The 26,404-nt window shown below is 36.9% G+C and overlaps 1 protein-coding gene across 1 annotated transcript in view; it reads left to right on the top strand.

Annotated features, from left to right (window-relative positions):
• TTC7A (tetratricopeptide repeat domain 7A) overlaps positions 1-26,404 on the top strand; it is a 173,261-nt gene that overhangs the window by 79,975 nt on the left and 66,882 nt on the right. Inside the window, exon 16 of the mRNA XM_026683757.2 lies at positions 24,973-25,089. Within this exon, the coding sequence (XP_026539542.1) occupies positions 24,973-25,089 (117 nt within the window). The remainder of the gene's footprint in view (positions 1-24,972; positions 25,090-26,404) is intronic.

The following is a 26,404-nucleotide window of genomic DNA, read 5'->3' as shown; positions in this document are numbered from 1 at the left end:
AGGAGCAGAGGAAGATAAAACGGAATGAACAAATGAACTGTGTTTAGAAATCAATAGGAAAAATGCAGGAATTATGGCTCTTTCTATACTGCAAAAAATAATTTATAATAACTGAAATTAAGCTCAAACCATCAATCAAACTAAATTGCATATTTACAAGGCTGTCCCAAGGAAAAATGACTCTGCTATATTATGATTCACCACAGTAAAATTGGCAGGTATGATGTGATGATGATGGATTAGTAGTAAAACAATTGAAGAAAAAAAAAAAACCTTAGTATTTCCTTGGCTTGAACTGGTACCTGAATAGTTTCTATGAGTAATTAAAATTAAGCTTAATGAGAATTCCAGCACAAAGCCTTCTTTTAATTTGCTCTAAAAACTTCTGCTGTGAGTGGAATAGAAATAAAAAGTGTTAGGAATGCTCACACAGTCAGCCAGATGTTTAGACTGGATTTGGTGTTTTTGTCCACCTATCAAATCATTTCCAAGGACCTGTGATAGGCAGATGTTGCTTGATGATGTAAAAGGTATCCTTGCAAGATTTATGAGGATTTATGATTTAAGCTGTCCCAAGTAAAGTTACCTTTTGCAATTGACTGATGATAATTTTATAATGCTAATGATGTGCAAATAGTGTTCCAGATGTTTGGGGTCTTCACCCAAGGAAACTATTACTACTGATATCTTTGCTTTCTTTCATCCTAGTCATTCCACTTCTATTTGCAAGTCTTTGTATTTTGTGATTTTTTTCCAATTCTTTCTTTTCCATATTGCTGTCTCCAGCTACTGCCACATCCTTTATCCACACTTCTTTGTCATTCTTATCAATAGTTTTTAAATATGTGGTGTTTTGTGGCAGGTGCCTGTCTGTTTGAATTTTAAGGTTCCAGAGCATTTAGCTTCTTCGTTTGTTAGTACTTTATTTTGTGGTCGTACCAGTTCTTACTTATAGGCAAATGGTATTTCTTGCATATATTCCAATGCACCATTGTTGCTACTTCGTCATGTTGTTGTTTGTAGTCAGTTTTGCAGAAGCCAGCTAGGTGGTCCCCTGTTCTTCAGCTTCTTTGCAGAGGCAATATTTGCTTTATGTTGCTGTTTTCTCAGTTCTAATTTTGTGTATATGTGTTTTCCAGGCTTGGTCTTTCTTGTGCAGCCCTTTGTCTCTTTCTTCAATTTTCCTGCTTTTTGACATTTCCAAATCTTCTTGTTATCTGGTTTGCATGCTGGCTTTTTTTTTTTTAATATACTGGCCATGTAGTACTTTGCCTTACCATGACTCTTTTATATTCTTCATTTGGTCTTTCTTATAGGCCAGTTTGGTCTCCAGATTCAGTAAGCCTTCATGATATACTAACTTCAGTGCATCTTTTCCACTGTCCTTCAGATACCCTTCCAGTGTCTTTTTTTCTTCTTGAATTGTCCGGTAACTTGCAACATTCCATACCCAATTATATTTCTTGGTTAGTAGAGGCTATCAACATCACTGCATGGATTAAGGGCATGATTCATTGTCATTATTTTTTTGGTCTCCCTGTCCAGGACTTTTAGTTCTGCTTGAGTCTAGTCCTCTGTTCCAGCTGTGTATCTAATACTAGAAATGTCCAGTTGTTAATTACCTTGAGATGTTTTCTTCATTGAGTTTGGACTTTAAGATTTTCTTCACCCTGATGATGTATTCTCTTCTAACGTTCTTGATTTTGGTGTGCTTGTTGCTGTCAGCTTGAAGGATGCCCAGGTATCTGTAGTAATTGACTTCATCCAGACTCTTGATGTCATTTCCTTAGGGCATCTTGATTTCTTCAGTTTTTCACTATTTTCCCCTGTTGTTGGTAAGGCTGACACATTTGTCCAATCCACATTTGTCCAGTCCATATCTTGACTGTATATAGGGACAACATTAAGCAGTGATTTTATTTCAGGTAGTTTTTCCATACAGTTTCAGATCATCCATGTAAAGGAGGTGGGATAGCCTGGCAGATGTTTTTGATGTTTACAGCCGTGGTCTGGCTTATTTAGTATGGTTGACAGAGGAATCAATGCAATGACCAATAACAGTAGTGAGAGTGAGTTTCCTTGGAAGATTCCTCTCTTGATTTAACCCCTCCCTGTCTATCACCATTGACCAACAACTGTGTCTTCCATTGTGCCACTGATTTTTGTACAAAGCTTCTGCTGTTTCTACAGAGTTCTATTATTTCTAGGCCCTTGATTATCCAATTATGTGGCAGGCAGTCAAATGCCTTCTTGTAATCAATCCATGCTATATTCACGTTGGCTTTTCTTCTCTTGCAATTTTCCAGTATCATCTTGTCAATTAGGAACTGAGCTTTTGTTCTTCTGCTGTTTGTGCAGTTTCCTTTCTGCTCGAGTGGAAACAGCTTATTTTCAACTAAATGCTGTTGGACTGCATCAGCTACCACACTGATTAGCAATTGGAAAGTTGTTGGTAAGCAGTAATTGTAGTTGCCTGATGCTGGCCTTTTTGCTGGATCTTTCATTATCAGGTTGATCTTAACCAATCTTCAATTTCACCTCATTGCAATATGTTGTTAAACTGCTTGGCAACATGTGGGTGTATTTCAGTCAGATGTTTCAACCTGAAGCCATGTAGTTCATCTTCATCCAGAAAAAATGGTGATCAATTTTGATCTTCTTTGACCTTTTCTTCACCATTTCTGCTCTTCCATGTCAGCTTTTTTTCTTATCCTCCTCCTTTACCCACACTGTATTCTTGTTGTATTTGTTTTGGTTGTCCCACTGCTATGCCCAGAACTGCATTGTTTCTTCTTTGTTAAGTGTTGACTGGTTCGCTGCATTCTTTCCATTGATGGGCTGGTAGAAATATTTTGATTTGACTGAAATTGACTAAAATTGGAGATTTAGCTAAAGTGTGCAGTTTGAGCTTTGTATCTGCTGGTTTTCTTGGCTATAACAGTTATTTGTTACTTTATTATTTCTAGTGCTTCCTTGTTTCCGGATGATATTTCTCAGTCAGGTATTATTTGGTCTTCCTTTTTCTTCAGTTTTTCTTTCATCTGTTCTAACTTGCTTGGATCTTATCTTAGCATACTTATATTATTTTCTTGCACTATTTGGTTTTTGTTTTGTTTGTTTGTTGATTTTGCATTCCAGGTATTCAGTTATAATTGCAGCTGTACTGTACATTAGTTATTTGTTTCTTGTATTAACCTAGTACTTATAATTGATAGTACAATATTAGCTTCTTCTAATACTTTTTTTAGTTGTTTCTTTCAAACAAGCTTCAATGCAAGCAATCTTATTTTGTGAATTTTGTGCTGGTCTAGATTGTCAATTATTCTTTTTAAGGAGAAGGCAGAGGAATGAATGTCTGATTTGGGGATTCTATAGTTATGCTGGCTCCTTCAATGGCTGATTCCAGGGGTGGAATTCAAATTTTTTAACAACCGGTTCTGTGCAAAACGTAGTCACTAAACCGTAGTAACGCCGGTTGAATCCCACCCCTGTACAAAAGGCTTCTTTGCTTGCAAAAAGCTGCCCTAAATACCAATAATTAGATTAAAAATACATGCAAGCTGGAGTTACAAATCAGGCAGGGTGCCAGAGCACCTTGAGGAATTAAAATAGTTAAAATGCAATGATAACTATCAGCAGCCAATTCTTGCTCATATAGTGAAACCCTTTAGCAGAGAGGTCATTGAACCTCTTCAGAAAGAGCACACCCAGGAAAAGCAATCTTAGATCCATTTGCACCACTTAAAGATACCAGCTGGTCTTACTCACCTCACAAGATATCCTAAGGAAATCACTCAGATTTAAGGAAAGGTCACATGCCCCCCAGAAAGGCAGTAAAAAAAATCAGTGCCAAGCTTGCATCCTGCCTCTTGAAAGTACACCCCAAAAGGACAGTGCCAGATACCACTAAAGCAGTGAAGGAAGACTCCTCCCCAAATAGAAAAAGAAACCATGGGGCAGGAAAAAATTCAAACACAATACAAATAATTAAATCACAACAGTAGCTGTTATTTGTTAAACCAATTACCAGAACAAATAGGAATTAGCCAAATTTCTCAATTTTCTTTTCAGGAACAGAGATTAATCTTTTTCCTTCCAAACAAAGCTGAATAGGGAAAATTATCCCATCAATAAACACAGGATTAAACATCACCAAGCACAGAATTAAACTTCACCAAAAACCAGTTTTAGACCAAAACTCAGAAAGGGTATGTAAACTCATGTTTGAATGTCAATCTTTCTAGCTAGCCAAGAAGCCTTGCTGAATGTCACTCATCTTGGTTCCTTGTCATTAAAAAGCTTCTTTTTGCAGCTCTACTTCATTATTCAATTATTTCTTCAAAGTGCTGATCATTGAATGCTGGCTGGAAGTATTTCCAGGGGAGTATTTCCTCCCAACAGCAGTGTAAAAAGCTTAAAACAACCCTTCCCCTTTAAGAAAGTATCAAGAAAGAAAGAAAAAAAACCTCCTTCGGAGACAGTAAGTCTAGGCATACTGCCAAGAATATAATAAGGGTGGAAAAAAAAACAAAAGGAGATTTCTTCTAACTACCCGTTCTCTGAACTGCTTAGAAAGTTAACAATGGGTTCTATAGAACCGGTCAGAACCGGTAGAATCACACCCCTTGCTGATTCCCCCTGGTTTGCCTCTACAGTCTGAGCTTCTTCTGGCAAGGCTTTGATTTCTTTGCTCTGGGTAGATCTTTGCACTTTTTTCAATTCTGCTTCCGTTAATATTTTGCTTTGTATTATAAATCAATGTTGATCTGCTAGACCAGGCTTGTCCAACCCGCGGCCCACGGGCCGCATGCGGCCCAGGTTGCCTCGTAATGCGGCCCAACGCCCACCCCAACCTTCATGAAAGATCCAGCAAGGAGGAGAGGCAGGCGCGAGGCGAGCAACAGAAAAGGCGGGCACCCGCAGCCCAAAAGTCCCGCCCCGCCACCTCCTGCTGTTGCCGCCGCCACGGCTGCTGCATTTGCAGGAGGAGAGGTAGGCGTGAGGCGGGGCGAGGCGAGCAACAGAAAAGGTGGGCAGCCGCAGCCCAAAAGTCCCGCCCCGCCACCTCCTGCTGTTGCCGCCACCGCTGCTGCTGCTTCTGCCCCCCGCCGCCGCTGCTGCTTCTGCCCCCGCCACCGCCGCTGCTGCTTCTGCCCCCGCCACGGCTGCTGCATTTGCAGGAGAGGTAGGCGTGAGGCGGGCGAGGCGAGCAACAGAAAAGGTGGGCAGCCGCAGCCCAAAAGTCCCGCCCCGCCACCTCCTGCTGTTGCCGCCGCCACCGCTGCTGCTTCTGCCCCGCCACCGCCGCTGCTGCTTCTGCCCTCGCCACCGCTGTCGCCGCCGCTGCATTTGCAGGAGGAGAGGTAGGCGTGAGGCGGGCGAGCTTTCTTTCCCCCCCTCCCCGCCACCCCGCAAAATTTGGCCGGAAAATTAATAAAAAATAAATAATTTGCAGGATGAGAGGTAGGCGTGAGGCGGGCGAGCTTTCTTCCCCCCCCCGCAAAATTTGGCCGGAAAATTATAAAATAAAAAATAAATAATTTTTAATAAATAATTAATAATAAATAATAAATAATAATAATTTAATTTAATTTAATTTAATTTAATTTAATTTATTTTAATTTAATTTAATTTAATTTAATTTAATTTAATTTAATTTAATTTAATTTAATTATTTAATAATTTAATAATTTTTTAATTTATTATTTAATTTAATTATGTGCGGCCCAAACCAAATTTTCATCTTCTAATGTGGCCCAGGGAAGGTGAAAGGTTGGACACTCCTGTGCTAGACTGTTGTTTGTAATTCTGGATGTTCTTTCCAGAGCTAGTACATTCTTCTCAGATATCCTTTTCTTATTGGATCTTATTTGTAATAATTGATCATTACAGGTAATCCTTGAGTTATGAAAGCAATAGAGCCTGCCAACTCTATTCGTAACATGAGGATTTGTAAGAGTGAATCACATAATTTGAATGTGATCACTCCCTGCTTTTGCCCACACATTCACTAATCATATGTGCCAGTCATTAAGTGAACAAGGTATCTCAGGGTGGGGAAGGCCATGGGGGGGTGTTTTAATGTTTCTGAGCATCCAAGGCCTCCCCCAACCCACTGAGATATTTTATGCTGTCCCCTATCCTGTCTGACTGGGTCACTTACCTTACATAGATCTTGATGATCAAGGGAGTTGTCTCCTCTCCAGCCTCTCTGCCATGGTTTTGCCTTGGCTTGCCAAGATCTGCAGGGCCGAGAGATTGTGTCCCTATAGACTCTGGTCATTTTTGCAAAAAGCCTTTGCTGCTGAGAACAGAGCCCGGGAGGGTTGTGTGCATCCCTTTTAGGCTCCATTCTCATCAGCAAAGGCCTTGAAGAAAGTCCTTTGCTGCCCTAAAAACAGAGGTCCCAAGGGACATGCTTACCCCTCCTGGTCTCCATTCTCAGTCTCAAAGATGGCAAAAAGCTTTGCAAATGGAGGGAAGACTTCAGTGCTTCAGGCCTTCTCTCTGTTTGTAAAGCCTTTTGCCACAGATCTTGTCCCCACCTCCATTTGCAGAGAACAGAGGCCTAAAGTACCATGAGAGCATGTGATCTTGCTGTACTTTAGGCCTTCATTCTTTGTGGACAGATCGAAGGCCTGAAGCATGAAACCATGCCAAGAAACTGAAGGTTCATTAGATCTTTGCAAGGTGACCCGGCGTGGTGGTGGTGGTATAGGCATGGCAAATACTGCAGTGCCTTTGCGGTTGTTCGTAAGTGTGAACAACTGCCGTGGTGCTCCAATATTCGTAACTTTGGAACTTTGTTGTAAGTACTTGGGAGGGTTATGTCTTAATTTCAAAGTTGTAAGTGAACTATTGTAAATTGAGAGTTACCTGTATTTCTTTGTTTTCAATCTTTGTATATTTATGACAGATAAACAACTTTTCTTCCAGTAGTCCTGCAACTGTTGGCTGTTGTTGCTCAGCGAATAGTCCTGAGTCCTATAGCCCATTTGTCACCAGATGTCCAGGAACTCCAACACCCAGTGCATCCTTGTTGACTTTGACCAGTTTGGGTTTCTATAAATTGCAACTGACCATATTGTTTATGGGAGAAAGAGTTTTCATCTGGTTTCTTTGATAAGACTTGTCCCATGTAGTTGAACTTCTGACATAGCTCAGATCTTCTTTAGAGCACACAAATCTCACAACCATGTTAAGGTAGAGCCTCATTGAGGGATTATTGTTGTTGTTATTTTGTCATATAGCCAGATGTTTAGACTGGATTTGGCATTTTTATCTATCTTTTGAGTCCTTTCCAAGTACTTAGGATACGTAAATGTTATTTGATGGTGTTAATTATGATGATGATGTGGGTTACAATCATTATTGACATGTTGGTTTTGATAGGGCTTTAAAAATAATATGCATTCTAATATGAAACAATGGGAAGTACAATCGTATCCCTTATTACGCATAAAAAAGAACTGATAGCTTTTTCAAACTACAGAAAATGTAATTGTTATTTTAGGGGTATCTATGAATAGTAAGAAGCATAATTCTACTTTCTGGGTGCCAGTTTATTTCTCAAAGTGATTCTATGAACAGGGAAGCACCCTTGAGCTGGACAGGTTGGTCTGGACAGAAATACCAAGTTAGGTGCTGCTCACAGCTCACAGATGAATGCAGGACCAGAATATGATTTCTACAGGAAAAATATGTTGGCAATGGACTCCTCTGGGCCCTTTTATAGAGTGTGATGTGAGTGAGTTGGACTCAACACCACCCATTCCTGGGCAACCCAAGGCCTCCTCCCAAGTGGATTTGTATTACTACTCTGTGTTTAATTACATGAACACCTGCTGCTTCTCAAATACTACAGAACTGCACATTTTCTCCTACATAACTATACTGCCAGCTTTCTGTTTATAGTATTTTAAAAGTTAATGATCTTAATATCATGACTGATGAAAGATTGATTTAAAAACAATAAAATTAGGAATATATTTTTTTCTTTTCTTTTTTGTTGTAATTAAACTTTTAGTAACACTATTTCATAAAAAAACATGATGTAAGGCAATGCATGAAGTCTAGTGATGAGGGCCTGGCTACTCAGATTACTGAGAAAGGTTCGTTAATACAGCCAAGAAAGAAATTTATAACAAGTGTAATATCTGTGCCCTTCTATGCTGACATTTTATCTGTAAGATCTCATCTCCTTTGAACATGTAATTATTTCGTTTCTGTTAAGTTCCATATGTGGGCAAGATCAAGGAGCATGAATTACACAGGTTTCAGTAAGGTATCTCAAATGGTACAGTAATCATGGGATAAGTACAAAATCTTGGAGACTGCTGAACAAATGTCCAACTCACATTTATAATGTGTTCATTATAGGCAGAATTTCTCTAAATCAGTGTTTTTCAAACATGGCAACTTTAAGCGTGCTGGCTAGGGAATTCTGGGAGTTGAGGTCCACTCATCTTAAAGTTGCCAAGTTTGAAAAACACTGCCCTAAATATTTTGAAATGCTTCTTTCCAGGTTATTGACTACCAGGGCTGAGTTGCCAGTTATAAACTAAATAATGGGGGGAAATCTTCTTCTATGTCTAATCTCCCTTTCATTCCTTTTCCAGCCTCTTCAAAGTCTCTTGCATCTCCTGTCCTGTCCACACTTTATAGCAGAGGTCTCTAAACTTGGCAACTTTAAGATTTGTGGACTTCAACTCCCAGAATTCTCCAGCTAGCTGGCTGGAGAATTCTGGGAGTTGAAATCCACAAATCTTAAAGTTGCCAAGTTTGGGGACCCCTGCTTTATAGTAAATGTCTTATTTCTTCTCAGCGTGCAATAGTTTGACAGAGGTAGGAAGTTTTTAGTGCATAACTAGTACATGATGAAATGTGTTCTCAGACATTATGCAGTTACTGTTTTTCCTTAGTCCCACTCCAAATTCAACATGTTTCTTTATTATTCTTTATAATAAGTAGCAATAGCAATGAGCACTTAGACTTATATACCAGTTCATAGTGCTTCACAGTCCTCTCTAAGCGCTTTACAGAGTCAGCATATTGCCCCCAACAATCTGGGTCCTCATTTTACTGACCTGGGAAGGCTGAGTCAACCTTGAACCTGGTAAGATTTAAACTGCCAAATTGCAGTCAGCCGGCAGTCAGCAGAAGTAGCCTGCAGTACTGCACTCTAACCACTGCATCACCATGGCTCACTAAGTAAGTAGAAAGGTATGTGTGAGTATGGACTACAAACACTTATTATAAAGGATAATTAAAAAATGTTGATTTTTTTTCATAGAGTAGATTAGACAGAATGCTAGAGTTTAATCCAAGAAACACACGCACACCATAAGCTTCATGGCTAAGCAATTATATGAATCACATTTTACTATTATTTCAATTAGCTCTGAAGGGTACTTATACACGAGCAATAAATTCCAATAATCACTCTAAAGAGCTCTTGAAAAGACTAGTGGTCAAGTGAACATTAAAAATAGTCTTTCAATCTTCTATAGGCTTTTACTATTGTAAAGCCTATATATTGCAAGTGAATACCAAAACTACAGATAGAAAAATAGACCTGAAAAATGTAATCTACAGTTTTGTTACATAAGTTCTAAGTGAAATAAGAGAATCCTGTAAAACGTATTGTTGATGTAAAACTGAAGGTTAGAATTGGTTGGAAATGGAACTTGTATGTTTTTATGCCACATGAAAGCAGTAAACAAAGAACACATTCTAGTTATGTTGATGGTGATTGTCTTTATTCTTTTTTTATTCTTAACCATTGACTTTATTTTGATTCTATAAGTAAAAGCAGGATTGCTCTGTAATTTTGCAGTGTTCTTGTCAAATTGCTAAAGACCAAACTAGACATATTTAGCAACTATACATGTGATTTTTTTTTTAAAAAATCAAGTCATTACTTGAATGCAGGACAGCCCCCAAACTAATTCCTATCAACATAACAAAAACGGGACAGAAAGATATTTCTTTTTCCTTCTCCTACTGTCATCCTAGGCAAAAATAACTGTTTCCCTCACTCAGAAAGAAAACTTATCCTCTCGCTACTGAGGACAGCTCCACTTCCAATCAGCCCCTTGTAATGGTGTCTCTGATGTTCATTGGGACCTCAGCAGGACAGAATGGAGTTGAACATTTATTTGGAGTTGCTATTTACCACATAGACCAGGGATCCCCAAACTTGGCAACTTTAACTTGGCGACTTCAATTCCCAGAATTCTCCAGCCAGCAATTCTGGGAGTTGAAGTCCACAAGTCTTGAAGTTGCCAAGTTTGGAGACCTCTGACATAGACACACATGAACAAACACAGATACAAATTCAGCTTCTAATAATTCTGGGTTTTAGACTGAAGGAGGCTTAAAAAATACCTGCAAACACCACCTTGATACCTGAAAACATTGGCTGTGGTTCTCAGAAATCACTTTTAGTATAGTTGAACTGACTTTCAAGTAAACACGAGTTTTATTTATATATTGATTCATGTTGACAAAGATTCGTATAGCACTTTCCAGACTGAATTTTTTTATGACATGAGTTTCCATGGCCTATAAATCTTAAATGTTAAAGTATTAAACTCATGTTAGTCTTTAAGGAACCAGAAGACCCTTAGTTATTTTTACTGTGACAAGTAATGCAACTATCCCTTTGGGAATTATTTTCCCTGAGTCAGACCTTGATGTTTGATGTATCAGCAGTGGGCATTTACTGTTCTGTCAATGGCTTTGTGCAATATCTTAAGAGACATAATCCAAAGTGGGTGATGCAAGGATGAAAAGCAGACTAATTTTGGGGGGTTGTTTTTAGAGCAAAAGCTAAAACACACATTCCCCCCCACACCCATGAAAATCAGAGGTGGTATTCAGCAGGTTCTGACCATTTCTGGAGAACCGATAGCAGAAATTTTGAGTAGTTCGGAATACCACCTCTGACTGGCCCTGCCCCCATCTATTCTCTGTCTCCTGAGTTCCAGCTGATCGGCTGGGTCTTCTTTTGTTGCCCTGCAGAGGAGAATGGAGCTGGAAAGCAGGTTAGTGGAGTGGGGTGGGAATGGAGATTTCACAGTATCCTTCCCCTGCCACGCCCACCAAGCCATGCCATGCCCACCAAGCCACGCCCACAGAACCAGTAGTAAAAAATTAGGAATCCCACCGCTGCCGAAAATCCTCGTAGTCTCCCCCTTCCAGAAATTCCAAAATGGGTGATGCATGGATGAAAAGCAGACTAATTTTGGGAGGTTGTTTTTAGAGCAAAAGCTAAAGCACACATCCCCGCCCCCCCAAAATCCTCGTAGTCTCTCCCTTCCAGAAATTCAGGGAGAGAAAAACCTGCCCAATTTAACTGTGGATGTCCATATATATATGTATGAGAAGCAGAAATATCCCACTGGAAGTAATAAAGAGCCATTTCCAGAACACTCTTTACAATATTGAACTTTAGAGACTAATGGATAGATTTCATTAAAAATAAAAACTACTTAGTATACTGTAGGAAATATAAGATGCATCTATATCATTTTCAAAGGTGTGGCACACTTTAAAAGATTAACAGGAAAAGCTTGAAGTGATAGGTTTTTGTAGTAATAGTTGCTAAATTGCACAGCTTTAAAAGAGGATTAGACCAAATAATTAAATGAAAGTCTATCTATAGCTGCTACTCATCCTGTCTTTCATTTCTAACAGTAATCTCAGGGAAAGCCTGTGATCTATTAGGTCTTGCTTGTAAATTTTGTATCAGGCCCTGGTTGGCTTCTGCAGGATAAAAAGATGTTTGACTTTGGTCTGATCCAACAGGGCTGTTCTCATGCCTTTGAATTTAACTCCCTACAGCTGAAACTAAATACCTTTTTATTTTATGTATAACAAATACCTCTTGCTTTAGTCAAGGCTACTTGTAGTGAAAGTAGCTATAGCAACAAAACAAAGTTTTCAATTAATGAAGGGACATTTCCAAGGATAAGAGCTTGAGAGTCTGAAGTATGCACCCCTATTAATTATCTTCAAGTTGCAGATGTGATATATTCCAGTGCCACTGAACTTTACAAAATGTTTTTTTTAACAATCTTCTGGCTTCTGTGGGGTGTTTTGTTGTATAAATGTATATTGCACATCTTGATCAGAGGTTTTTAATACATGAATATTCATATACTTTCACACAGAATAATAAAAGGTGGAATATAACAAACAAATACACACATATCTAAAATTTAAAGGAGCTATACTGGGTGTCCTTGATCTGTGAATTGCACTGGGTGCTTCTGGGTCCAATTCAAGGTATTGGTCATCACTTATAAAGCCCTACATGGCATGGGGGCAGCCACCTACAGAACCAGTTTTGCCTGTCCCGTTCAATCAGGCAGGAGGGTATGCTGCAGAATTTCGACTGGTGGGGTGTAGGAAGTCAGTCTTCTCTGACGCTGCCCCCATATTATGGAACATTCTTCCCCCAAGGATGAGGCAGGTCCCCAATCGCCTGGCCTACTGTAAAGGGGTCAAAACCTGGCTCTCTGGCCTTTCAGGAGTGGCTGGCTGGTGCCATGAAAGCCTTCTCTCTTCTTATTATTAATGTCCATCCTGGAATTCTGATGTTAATTTCTGTAAAATTGTATAATCTTATAATCTTATATTTTTAAAAATTAATCTTAAATTAATCTTAATATTTTATTGTTAATTTTATAAGCTGTTTTATATGCCAATTATGATGTATACCGCCCAGAGCCGTTTTTTTAGGGATATGGGTGGTCTAGAAACATGAACTATAAATGAATGAATGAATGAATGAATGAATGAATAACAGGGACATAACAGTAATATTTTATTCTTATTGTGGGAGAAGGTGGAGCTACAGCTATTTCAGATATTATATTATCAAGCTTTTTTTTTTTGCTAATCTTACTTACTGATTTATGTAACCATATCTGTTTCTGCCCTTTCTTTTAATGTTACCTAGCCATTACTAGGAATTGTGTGGAATGAAATCTACAGTTCTGAAGAATCCCTTAAGGCTAGAGAAATCTGGCAATAGTATACCGGTAGTAATAGATAACATAACCCATATCTTAGTATATCAATCTGTACAGATCTATATATATGCTGATTTTCTACTTGCAATAGGCTTGGTGTTGGTAATCAAGGAAGTACCAAGGACAAAACAACACTCCCACCAACACAGACATGGCAAGCCACTGTGTATAAAAAGAGCAAACTCCATCCCCATCTAGCATTGAAAATGTGGTCTAGTTTAATAATGAAACAGGTGCAAGAAAATTATTCAGCTCAGAGAGCATCAAGATTCCACAGGATGTTTTTAATGTTAATATGAACTACTAACATGGAAAATAAGGGGGAAAATATTCAGATTCTTAAAAATCAGAAAATTATGTGTTTCATCTGTTTACAGACCATTTCATATTTCTTGTACTTCTAAATAAAAAACTTGCTTCAATTATAGTTGAACACATTTGATGCAGTTTAAAAGTTTAATTTTGTTAAACTGCCATTTTAAATACTATTTTTAAAAAAATCACAAAATCAGCTTTAGGGTAATGGGACTTCACATATGGGATTTATATAATTAGGAACAATTGTAAAGGTTTGCACTTATTAAGACCTGGCAACAGTTTTTCATTATCTCTGTTTGGCCAAATAGGCATGGCATATAATTATTCTTCAAAAGAAATCTGTTTTTTTTTCAGTCACTTTCAATTGTATTATTTTCTATTTGGTTTTGTATATGGAAAAAAATTATGTCTCATTTACATATAATTATTTTTTAAAAAAACTGAAGATTTGATAAACTTTACAATAGAAACAAAAGAATAATTAAGGTTTAGACATATCAAATTTAAACATTGTTTAGATGCTTTTCAATTGAGACAATTCATATTAATAGAACTCAGAAATGTTCATGAATACAAACTGAGTTAGGATCAGACTGTATGAAAATACTTTCCAAGTATAAGAAATTAATAGCTATGATTTCAACAATGTTTGACTCCTTACTTGACTCCTTTCTTTGATAATTCATTTTTAAGCATAGGAATACATTAGTTTAATACAAACAATTTTCTGTGTTACAGAATTACTTCGAAATCTATTTCCTGAAGTTATGAGAAACCAACCATAAAAATAAACCATATACAATATTACAATGACAAGTTGGTTCAGGCCGATCTCAAATAAGATAAATAGGGATTAGTTCCAGTTACTATTTAGATGGGACACTATCAGTGATGGGATGTGCACCTGGATAAGGGAGAGGAATTTTGGCACCACAGAGCTTTCCCACACAAAGATCCACATTAAGAGACTGAGCAATCCCAAACTGGATGGTGGAGGGAAGAAGAGGTTTGGGGTAGCCACATCCTAAAATCTCTCAGGATATATCTAATAGGTTAGGAAATTATGGCTTTAGTTTAGCAAGATCCTGTACGTTAGCTGTAAGCAAAGAAAGGAATTGAATTGACTGGATTTCTGTGTCATCATTGAGCTTGGGCTAGACACTATCAAAAAGTGGCCAGACTCTAGATTAGTTTGGAAAATTGAAAAACATGGAGGATGGCAATAGTGGCAAACCACTTCTGCCCTTATGCCAGGAGCCCTACATGAAGATCATCCTGAAATCACCAAGAGTTGAGTTTAGCTTGAAGGATTACTTTATTAATTACATGATCTAAATTGCAGTCCTTTCATATTGCATTAATACGTATAGGTATAAACAATGGAGTAATAAGTTTTGGAGTAATGCCCAATTAGTGATCTTGACTGATTTTTTTTCAGAAATCGTTTAATAAACATTCATAATGAATTTCTTAATAACATTCATAATGAATAGTGGGAATTTTATCTAAATTACCCAGTGCATATAAATTATTGAAACATAAGAAACTGATTTAATTATTATTAAATATTAAAAAAGGAAAACCATAGTAGATCTTTTGTTGAAATAATGGTGTTTAGAAGTGTGAGAAATTATTCTGGCTGCCAACAAAGAATAATTGAAAAACCTGCAATGAAGAATATATTAGCTCTCTTTTTATTAACTGAATCAGTAATATTTTTTTTCTAATAAATTAGCTTCAGCTGTCTAAATGTTTCTTTAAATAGATATATTGAAAACACAAGCTTAAAATGATTTTAAACATTTAAATTATGAAAACATTTCTCTATTCCTAAGCACTTTCTTGCTTTGGTACTTAAACATAGTATGTATATTTATCCATCATTTTTGAAATAGGGAGATATATCTTTCTCATATTAAATACTTAAATGAACTCCAGAAATATTTTGAATATTTTGGTTGACCTGGCCACAATGCATTGTATTCTTTGGGTATATAAATTCAATTGCTAAGTAAATTGATATTCCCAATATTTGCCAAAGGTGGATCTTGTGTGCCTGTGTATTTATAGTTCCTAATAAAATTATTTGAAAAAAAATTAAATAGCTGGAACAAAACAAATTTAGCATAAAATATGTAATGCAAATATTTAAGGGGAGCAACCAAACATGCAAAAAACCATGTTTACAGGTTCTCCTGTACTCTTCTATGGGCAAAAATAATTGGGAGGAGGAACAGGAAGAAAATAAAAGTTTGATGAATGTTGAAGTTATATAAGTTTACATGAGTCTACTCTTGTCCTCCAGTACCTACTTAAATCGACTCATCTCCTAAGTGGCATGGAAGTTTTAGATTATATTTTATATGGTTGAAATACTTTTTCAGATTTGCCTGCAATTTTAGCAGACTAACTTTTTTTTTTTAGAAGCAGAGCTTTTTGTAGAAAGTTTGGGATTAAATCAGAATAATATTGATAAAATTATAAATACTATAAGCCAAATTGGGTAACAGGATGCAGGGATTTGGAAGAAAGGCTTCCTAGCCATCTGGTTAATTAGCAACTGAACAACCCCCTACTACCATTTACATTACTGCCTTGGTTTCAAAAACCTTAAGTCTGCTTTCTATTCTGGGGGCTTTCTGCATTTCTTATCTCCAGCAGTCATATTCATGAATTTAACAAAAGAATAATAAACAGAGCTACCTTGTGGCAATGATCTGCCTGCTTAGATTACATGAATTTTTAAAGGAGGAGTTTTTAAAGATGTGGGGGGAGAGAGAGAAAGTGAAAGGACTACCTGAATGTAAAACTATCCCAATTGGAAAAAAAATAATGTTAATGTTTGTAAGCTGCTCAGAGTTGCCTCAGGCAAGATGGGTGGCAAAGAAGTCTAATAAATAAATGAAAAGAATAAAGAAATACAGAGAAAATAATTTATTACCCAGAATATGTTGAATTTTTAAACATTTTTAAACATACAAATTATCTACTAAGCATCACTATCTGACTTAGCACCGTAGCACTAAAACAAACAAATCAGAATTAGCAGCAATGAAACATACTTACCAAGAAAAAGCCATTTTTAAACAAAAAGATGTTTAATATTTTAATATTTAATGAAGGCATATCATCAATAAAAAAACTTCTGGAGAACTATTTCAAAAAGTAGAAACATTACCAAAAAGGCCTGTCCCCTTAGAAAATACAGTGTATGAATTGGCTATGTAGATTGTTTATAATAGATAACGACATGTGATAATGCTTAAGTTTCTGTACTCTTTTCCAGATTCTATTTTTTAGTGTTTCCAACACTGAACTTACGCACCTACTAGAAAGAGAAAGTAGAGTCCTATTTGGAGTAAATGGCTAAGTGGAATTGGGAGCAAGAGAGTTTTTGAGAATAGAGAATAGAGCATTTTGTGATAAATCCCACTTGAACAGAAAACCAAAATGTTAAAGTATAATTGATTCATAATATAAATCCACTGGGTTTCCTCCCTTCAGAAGGTGTTGTGCTCCCTCACTGATCTTTGAAGACTAGATCCCGATTTCCATTCAGGCATCTGGCAAGTTGCCTTTATAATCCAGGAGGAATGGAAAACCAGCCCCAGCTCTGCAATTTTCCTCAGAGTGATATTGCTGGGTGCCCACAAGGTTCTCCTTGTTCGCTTTGTCAGAATACATATGAAGTACAGGAGTGTTTTGTGGGGCATTAAAAATTAGGGTTGCTTTCAAAAACAAGGTGAAAAAAAGCAGGCTTATTAATGTTACTTCGTGTCTAATATATAAATTTAAAGAAAACTGAAAGGCTGTGTAAAACTTCCAAAAAGTCCCAATTAAGCAGAAAGTCAGTTTCAGCTCCACTGTTTGAAGCCAGCTTGCCCTCAAAGAAACCTCTGTCAAAGCTGACAGTCAATATTATTGTGAATAGATTGAAAGACAGGAGTGGGATTCAAATTTTTTAACAACCGGTTCTATGGCCGTGGCTTAGTTGGTGGACGTGGCTTGGTGGTCATGATGTTGGCTGGGCGTGGCCAACTCAATATCACTCACGTCGAGGCATGCATCTCCTCGCCTGGCCTCTCATGACTGTGGGGATGCTGCAACAGTCGTAAGTGTGAAAAACTATCATAAGTCACTTTTTTCAGTGCCATTGTAACTTTGAATGGTCACTCCACACAAGCAAAGTACCAGCAAAGGAAGGAAAAAAACTCCAGAGAAGTTCCTGAGACAGGAAGTCTAGTCCTGCCAAGAATGTAATAAGGGTTAACGATGAGGCAGTTTCTGTAAGCAACACCAGAATGTTTCCTTCCTGCCTTCCTTACAGGATTAGGCCAGTAATTTCTTCTAACAACCAGTTCTCCGAACTGCTAAGAATGTTAACATCCGGTTCTAGCGAATAGGTGCGAACTGGTAGAATCCCACCTCTGTTGAAAGAACAATGCAGTGCCTTTTAATTTTGCTTGCTGAAAATGTATTTAGAAGGGGATTTCAGCAGGATGATTCTATGCTGTATAAATCAGGTCTCTTATATCTTTAATAATTAAACAGAAAGGAGAATGTCCACATATACAGCTGTTTCTGTCTGAGCTTGGCTGTTTTCTTAAAGATGTTTCATTACTCACACTAGGTAACATCATCAGTGATAGCACAGACTAGCATTGATGATATTGCCTAGTATGCATAGAGAAACGTCTGCAGAGAACAACCAAGCTCAAAGAACACCAAGAACTCCTCATTTCAAGTCTGAGCTACAAATATCCTCCTTTATTGGAGGCTTTTCTCTTTTTCTGGCTGCAATCCCTGAATGTGCCAAAACAGATGAAAAGGAACTAAGGAAGTAAATATTAAAAGATGGGAAGTTGTATGATGCAAATAATATATATATATAAAACCACAGGCTTCATATTTGAAATGAAGGATATGCATAGCACCATCACTTCAATTATGATATAAAAGTATTTTGATGTAAAAGAATAGGCCTTTGCCTTACTGTTAATCCATTTTTACAAATTTTGGATATTTTGGAGAGAAGCCAGAATACACTGCAGTGCTATGGTGGCTTCCTTATTCATCACAGAAACAAAACAAACCTTACATGACAGGATTGGCATCATATTTGCATTTAATAGAAAGGACGCTATGTTAACTAGCTGGTCAACAACCAACCAGGAAGCTGTTTTCTTTCATTGTCCTAACTTAGCCCAATTAAAGAGGGGGGGAAAAGTGACTCCAAGGTGGGCATTTTAGAAGCCCAGCACAGTAAGTGCTAAAGGACCTGAATTCCAGTGGGGATGTGGGAAACTAAAGAGCTTGGAGGCAGGACAAGGCAAGAATTCACACCAGTAGGAAACTGGCTGCTTCCAAGCTCCAGTATTTCTGCTGCAGAACTGTGCTGGTGTGAATTCCTCCTATATCATGGAGAGCATAGCTCCATGGCTTTGCTGTCCAAAGGCAATGCAGTATGTGACTGTGTAAATGCAGAGCTTGTCTGGAAGTGGCATAAATGTTGCATGTCAAGTGACCTGAATATCACCACTGAATAAGAGTCGAATCCAGATCCTCTTAACCCTGCTGTAGCTTATTGTTCACTTAAGTGGCTTCTCTGAATCTGGTTCCCTTAACTAAAATAATAGCATTCATTTCCCCCCAAATTACTCAACAATCTATCCATTGAAACTGCAGAGAAGGTACAACGTTCATGTCTTCTTACAGTGCTCCAAATTCCAGCCTCCATCTCTAGATTTTAGGCAGAAGCTCATGTAAGAGGTCATGAGGAAATTGATCTGACCATGATGACTCATGTCAGTGGACTAAAAAACTGTGCTCAGAAGTTCCCATCCGTGGCATAATGTCAGATAAGAAGAAAGTATTTTATTGTTTACACAAGTACACTTACAAATACACTGAAGCATTTTGGGAGGCTATGACAAATCTATTCTTTGTATAAGACTTTTTAAAACATTAATTCTCTTACACTGCCTGCCTGCTTGTACTTAAGAAAATAATATTGAAGTCTCCTGCAATGCACCCTGAATTATTCATCCAGCATCCTGGAGGACAGTGGGGAAATGGGATGATCATATCTTTTTGTGCTATCTTATTTTATCTCTATCTTCATAAGAACTTGGCAAGATAAACTATATAGAAAAAGAGAATAACTGGCACACGAATCAGCTTTAGTAATTGCACCTTTTATTGTATGGTACAGCAGGTGGCAGCATAGAGCTAAACTTGACTGATATTTAAAAAGTTAAACTGGGTTGGACTTGGTTGATACTTGAATGGGAAACTGTAAGGAATCCCAGGGCTATATGCTAGATTAGGAAATGTATCCTGAAAGAAGCCAATGCTAACCCTTTTGTGTACTTACCAAGAAAAGAAAACTACATGGAGTTAAGGAGTCAAGTTTATCTTAAGAGAGACTTTACTTTTATCTTTTCTTCTTCACATTGAGCAAGAGACGGGTAATTTATTATCCCAAGAACTTCAAGGATTGTGGGGCTTGGAGGTGGGTGGGCAAACATGTGCAAGTGCTTCCATTTGACATACCTGCGTCACATTTAAATGTATATATATTCCAGAGATTCTTTTCCCTTTCTCACATCCCTACCTTTCCCGTAATCCTCTCAACAGACCTAATAAAAATGGCTGGCCAATAGGAAAAAGAATAGTCCTTTATTTTCTAGCAGCTAACTGAATACTGGGGAATCTGGATAGGAATCCTTGAACCTTTGAGCACTGAAATTCTGTGAAGGATGCTGCTTTTCAGGTGTTCATGGCACAGTTTAATAAGAAATGGGAGAATTCCACCCAGGAGCAAGAACTCTTATGTTCATGTTTAATGGATGTGCACAATTTGTGCTGGACATTAATGCATTTGTGAAATCTGAAAAGTTTTGCAAAGGTGAAGGTGATGATTACTAAGCGGGGAACGTGATGGCTCAGCAGTTAAGATGCTGAGTTTGTCATCTGGAAAGCCTACAGCACGGGTTCAACATTTGAGCGCTGCATAACCGGGTGAGCGCCCGTTATTTGCCTCAGCTCATGCCAACCTAACAGTTCAATAATATGCAAATGTAAGTAGATAAATAGGTACTGCTTTAGCAGGACAGTTGCATCGTTCCACATTTTCATGCTGCTCACATGATGATGGAAACATCTCAGACAATGCAGGCTCCTTCAGCTAAGCATTGGAGATGAACGCCGCTCCCTAGAGTCAGGGGAAACCTTTAAACTGCTAAATGGCAAAATATATTTCCTCAACCACATTGGAACACTTGAGCACTTCCCATCTGACCAGGAAGGCATTTGAATGAAAAAATGTTAGGGAGTAAAGATTTATAGGGATTCCTATAAAAACATTGAGATCACAAACATGATTTAATTGTTTTCAAGAAAACCTTTGGTACAAATGAATATTAAAAAGAATATTTTAAAACAAAGATGCATTTTCTTGACTTGGGCTTTCTTTTACTTTATCCTATAAAGGATATTCTGACATTAAACCTAAGACCCTTCTCAGTGGGAAGGATTGGTTTCCAATGAAAGTTTCATCTCATATATTCAACTCATATTTTATTGAATGACAATTTTATTTCTGTCAACGGATGTTGCTATTCAAGGATATGGGTATAAAGAGGTAATCCTTCATGTAACCAAATGGAATTTGATAGAAGGCTTTGTATTTTGAACATAGCTCTGCTAGATTTTTTCTTAATGGCCCTGAGGATTAACTTCTACTTCTTGCCATATATCTTGCAGAAAGCTATGTATTTCAGCAGATAGAATAAAGTTCAGTTCAAGACCTTATTTGACATTCACACAACCATAACTCTCCTTTCTGTAAAATTCTTGGTAAGTTTTCTGCTGATGCTGCATTGTGCTAGGCTAAGAAGGGGTTGGTGGGTAAGGGGAACTCTCTCGGGTTTCATTCACCAACTGGACAAATAATTATACATTGCCAACAAAAGGATGAAGTTTTGCATAAAATATATGTGTGCTAATTTATAAGTGATACATCTTTTGAAAGAACAATTATAAGTGAAGGAAAAAACTACCCAGAGTTGCTATATTAGTGAGAGGGGGCATAGAAATTTAATATACATCTGACACTGTTGTAGGGGAACATTGTGATTAGGCTTTTTATGTGTTTGTCCAATCTGATCCCCATTGGATGATGAGCAATATTAAGGTTAGCTGATTTGCCTCAGATCCTAAAACTGCAAAAAAAGTCATGCTGACACCTTGGAAAGATATTGTAGAGCTAAGAAAACCAATGAAAAGATCAACTGAAATAATCAAGGAACTGAGGTAATTCCCCTATAAGTTTCTCCCCTTAAAACATATGGTATTAATATAATATAGTGGAAATAATCTCTTTAGGATTATTCTGGCAATTATCAATATTATATTTCCTTCACTGTAATGCTCACTTAATGAAGTTTTCTTTGAATAAAGATTTTGGCAGGATCAGTTTAAAGGCTATGAATGTAGTGTGTCTTTTTCCATTTTTCACAATGATGTTAAATGTGTACAAAAGTATGGCTTTAGAAATCCAAGTTAAAGTTGGGGACTTCCGGTTTGAGCTTCTTCGGCATCAGACTGAAACCTCATCTCTCCGAGGCTTCGATCCGTGCTCGCCGCTGGAGCGCCCTGAGCCGGCTGGTTTCAGGGCTAAGCCACCCCGTAGAGGTGGTGAAGAGGGGGGAGACTGCCTGCAGGGTTGAGGAGAGCCACATCTCTCCTCCTCAGCTGGCCATTACTCCCTTTCCCGAAGGCGGTTGTAGCGGTGGTCAGAAATGGCCACCACAAAGAACTCGACCGGAAAAGAATGTGCAGGAGGAAGATAAGAAAAGAAAGTTTTGGTTGACTGGGTCAAACAGCAAAAGCAACAAATAAGGTACCCTGGAATTTAAACTTAACAACATTGTTCCCAAAGAAGATTTTGAAGCTGCGAAGGAGAGAGAGAAGGGAAAGGATTAGGTTTTTTTCCTTCCCTTCCTTATACTGACAGCAAAGAGACTTAAGCAAGAAACTGGAAAAAAACAAACCACTTTGACATTAATAGGCATCTAAGCTGAAAATAAAAGTCAAAGGGATAAATAAAGATTTCTGGACATTTAAAAGTTTTTAAAAGCTGGAAAGGAGAAAAAAAAGAATAGAAGGGCAGGATCTGGAAAAATTGAGGAGACTGCCTGGAATTAAGGAATGGAACTGTAATTAAAAGGAACTTACAGTGAAATTTTAACAAGATTCCTCAAAGGTACATTTTAATGGAAACTTGGTAACAAAATAAGAGAAGCCCAGGAAGAGAAAGTGGAAAAAGGAAGCAAATAAGAACAGCCTTGGATTATTTGGATTACTTGGTGATTTTTGGTTTTTGCATCTAGATGACTAAAATTAACTGGGTGGTTGTTTAAAAGTTTTTAAAATGGTATCACTCTTAGAAGAACTGAAAACGGAACTTAAAAAATGGAAAGAAGACGCACAAGAAGGGAGAAGTTTTTTTTGGCTTCGTGTTTCAATTCTTAGAAATGGCGATCTGGAACTATGAGAAACAACAAGAAAGCTTGCAGAACAAGAAGATTGGGACAAAGAAGAAGCCATCTTTAATGATCAAATAATTTTAGGGGGGGGGAGAAAAGGGGGGAAAGAGAGTGAAATGTTTAAGATTAGAAAAAACAACCAAAAAGAAGAAGAACAATTTGAAAGATAAGTATAATATTAGAAAGCAAGAGAAGAGGAGATTACAGATGAGAGAGTTAGAAGTAGAGAGATGAGGGGGTAAAAAGGGGAGGGAGAAGAAGAGGGGGAAGAAGGCAAGGAAAAGAAGTTGTAAAAGACAGAAACAAGAAATGGAGAAACAGGGAAAAGATATAAGGATTGTAACCATAAGTTTGTTTAGAAATAATGGGTGAAAATTTAATTGTAAAAGGGATTCTGCAAAGGTACATAAGATAGCTTTGTTATATTACAAATAGAAATAACTTTAGAAAATATGATGATGGATAAAATATTTATTGTAATGCAGTGGGATGTTTGTTAATAAATAAATGAATTAAAATGATTGAGAGAATTAAAAGGGAACATTTTTAATTATTAGTAATGATTTATAAAAATATAAGTGAGAAATATGGGGGGAAAAGAATTAACTATGAAAAGTTTATAAGTGTTCCCAAGGAAGTATGATATTCAATTGAAAAGAAATGTTAAAGATGTTAAGATTTTAATGCATATTAATGATAGAGTCGAATTGGAATGGAATGTGTTTATTTATTTATATATATATATATATATATATATATATATATATATATATATATATATATATATATATATATATGTTTTTTTTTTAAGAATATAGTGTCTATTTTAAGAATGTGCCAAGCAGAATTTGATTGGAAGTTATGTATTATATTGAATGCTATAATCTTAAAGCTATACACTAAAGCTTAAATAAGAGCTTGAATGGATAAAATTAAAGGATATAAAGGTGTCATACTCTAATTGGTAACTACAGGGAAAAAATTGTTTAATAAGAAAAGATAATGTGAAATTGTAACAGGACAGACAAAAATATAAATATAATGATTTGAATTGAGATAATCAAAACAAAGTTGAGAAAATTAGAAGAGGGGAAAAACTGTGTAGAAAATATAAAATGGTAATAAGATATGGAATAGAATATAAAAATGAACATGAAATTGAGTTTTGTGTCTGTATGAAGAAGTGATAACCTGGGACCATGCTATTTTCAAAAAAGATGTTTTATTTGTATTTTGTTTTTGTGAAAACCCAAATAAATTTTTTTTAAAAAAGAAAAGAAATCCAAGTTAAAGTTGTTGCTTTAGATACCTCTTTTCTTGCTTTTTTGTAACTCTTCACTTGTTCTACCCTTTTAGAATTGTTTCTATACTATCGATGTTTCTGTAGTTTTTTTTAAATCTTTGTAAACTCTTTTAACTAAAATTATTATTTAAAAAAAATTAGCTTATCAACATTTATAGATTTGGGAATTAAGAATGTTTTCCAACCTGATTGTTTTTTTAACTTCATTTCTGTTTTAAAATTTGTTTTTCAGTTTTTCCTGTTATTACATGAACATACTATAATATATGATAACAGTATTTTAATGTTAATATAATGCTAACAATTAAGCACAAGGAATCCATTTGCAAATTGTTAATCAGTTTAATAAAATTGATTCCATACATTTAGCCCATCTATGCATGGGGGGAATAAAATTTCCACTTTTTTCTCAGTTGTTTCTGCCAATCTGTCTGGTTTTCTGCTCCAATTTGAATTTTTTTAAATTATTTGAATAAAATTTATATTTATTTTTAGTGAACTATTAGGATTTTTCCCTTTTTTAAAATTTCTGCAATAATTAGGGTTCTCCCATCCACCCTGATGTCTTTTTAAAGGCTCCATTTTGACTGCAGTGCTAGCAGCAGTTATCAGCTAAGCATAGTGTGTTTTTATTATATGAAAATATGGAAATAGCTTAATTTTGGATGTCAAACTGTAGACATCATCTCTCTACAAATGGAAATCATGTTTATCTGTACAGCTAATTATTATTTGCTTTTTATATGTGTGTATATTTTTATTACAGTTTACTCTTCACAAAAATAAAACTGGAATTAGTACATAAAGGACCGGAAGAGGCTTTAGTGACCTGTAGACATATGTTGCATCAGTGGCAGATGTTGTATAATGTTTCGCAGCAAAGGTAGGCTTTTCTTTAAATTGCAACTGGATTTTCTTTAAATGGAGATGCAGAAAGAGTTGTCTGGGTGTGCGAGTTCATATGCCTGATGCAGTTTCATACCCAACATTTCATGAACAGCTGCAAAATGTGAGCCATATTGAATCAAGCCACTGCTTGCTAATCTAGCATTCTGTATAACACAGTGGTCAGCCAGAACATGCAAGGAGTTTACAAGCATGGACAGAGGGCAATGGTGTTTTACTATCACTCCTCAGTGGCTGATATGTAAGGAATGCTGTGATTCAGGAGACAATATTCATTAGGAACAGTAACTACTGATGAGTCTATCATCCATGGAATTGTTTACTTAAAGTTGTATGATATAGATTGGTCTCCAGTCTAAACTTTGCAAAGGATTTCCTTTCGCTGATCCTGAATCATTCCCCCTTTAGTTTCAATGGCTGAGTTTTAACATTATGACAGGAGGAGACAAATTTCTCTCTATATACTGTATATATTTTCATAAGTTATTACATTTCTCCACACCGTCATTATTGTATTGACTTTTAAAGCACATTCAACCAATTTTGGGGATATATTGAAGGAGCTCTTCACATCCTTCATCAATGTTTCTATTCTGAATGGTTGTGTGTCATCAACAGGCTTATGTATATTATCATTCACGTCTTGAGCAACTTAAAAAGTAGAAATCCCGGTACTTCAAGCAGTCTAGGCCAGTCTTTCTAGTAAGCTAGCATTTGTTTGTAATTGTGTGTGTGAAGTCCATCATATGAGACCAACACACCTTTAATCTGTAATATAGTCCCTGTAGGATACTGCTTCCATCAACAGCAATGCCATCATTGTGGAAATGAGTCAATATTGACTGTAACAAGGAATAGATTCCAGAAACCAGATCATCTTATCAGCCTGAAATGCTTTCAAGAAACCAAACTGATTGTCTTCAGAGTAACTTTGCCCATAGCTTGCAACCCAATCACAGCTTCCTAAAGGGATGGAAATTATCTTGGTGACCACAACCTAATTAAGAAGAGGGACAGTTCCCTATACCACCCATTCCTAGTTCTATTGTCAATCAGCATAATATCTGCTCAAAACCCAGGCCAGCTTGATTTAACATACCAAGGAACAGGAGCGGAATAAGCTCCACAGTTACTCAATAAAGAGATGGACCCGCAGAAGAATAGCAGCTGGAAAGGAAGGGAGGGAGCACTCCATACCATTATCTAGCTGTCCTGATGACAAAAAGATTAGCATAGTCCATAAGTAATCCATACATGAAGCAGTCACAAGTATGTCTGGTACAAGATTCTCA

Source organism: Notechis scutatus, chromosome 1 (genome assembly GCF_049901735.1).
Source record: "Notechis scutatus isolate UNSWTSFEM ecotype Mainland chromosome 1, rNotScu1.2, whole genome shotgun sequence".
NCBI lineage: Eukaryota > Metazoa > Chordata > Lepidosauria > Squamata > Elapidae > Notechis > Notechis scutatus.
This window is presented reverse-complemented; position numbering and strand designations above follow the sequence as displayed.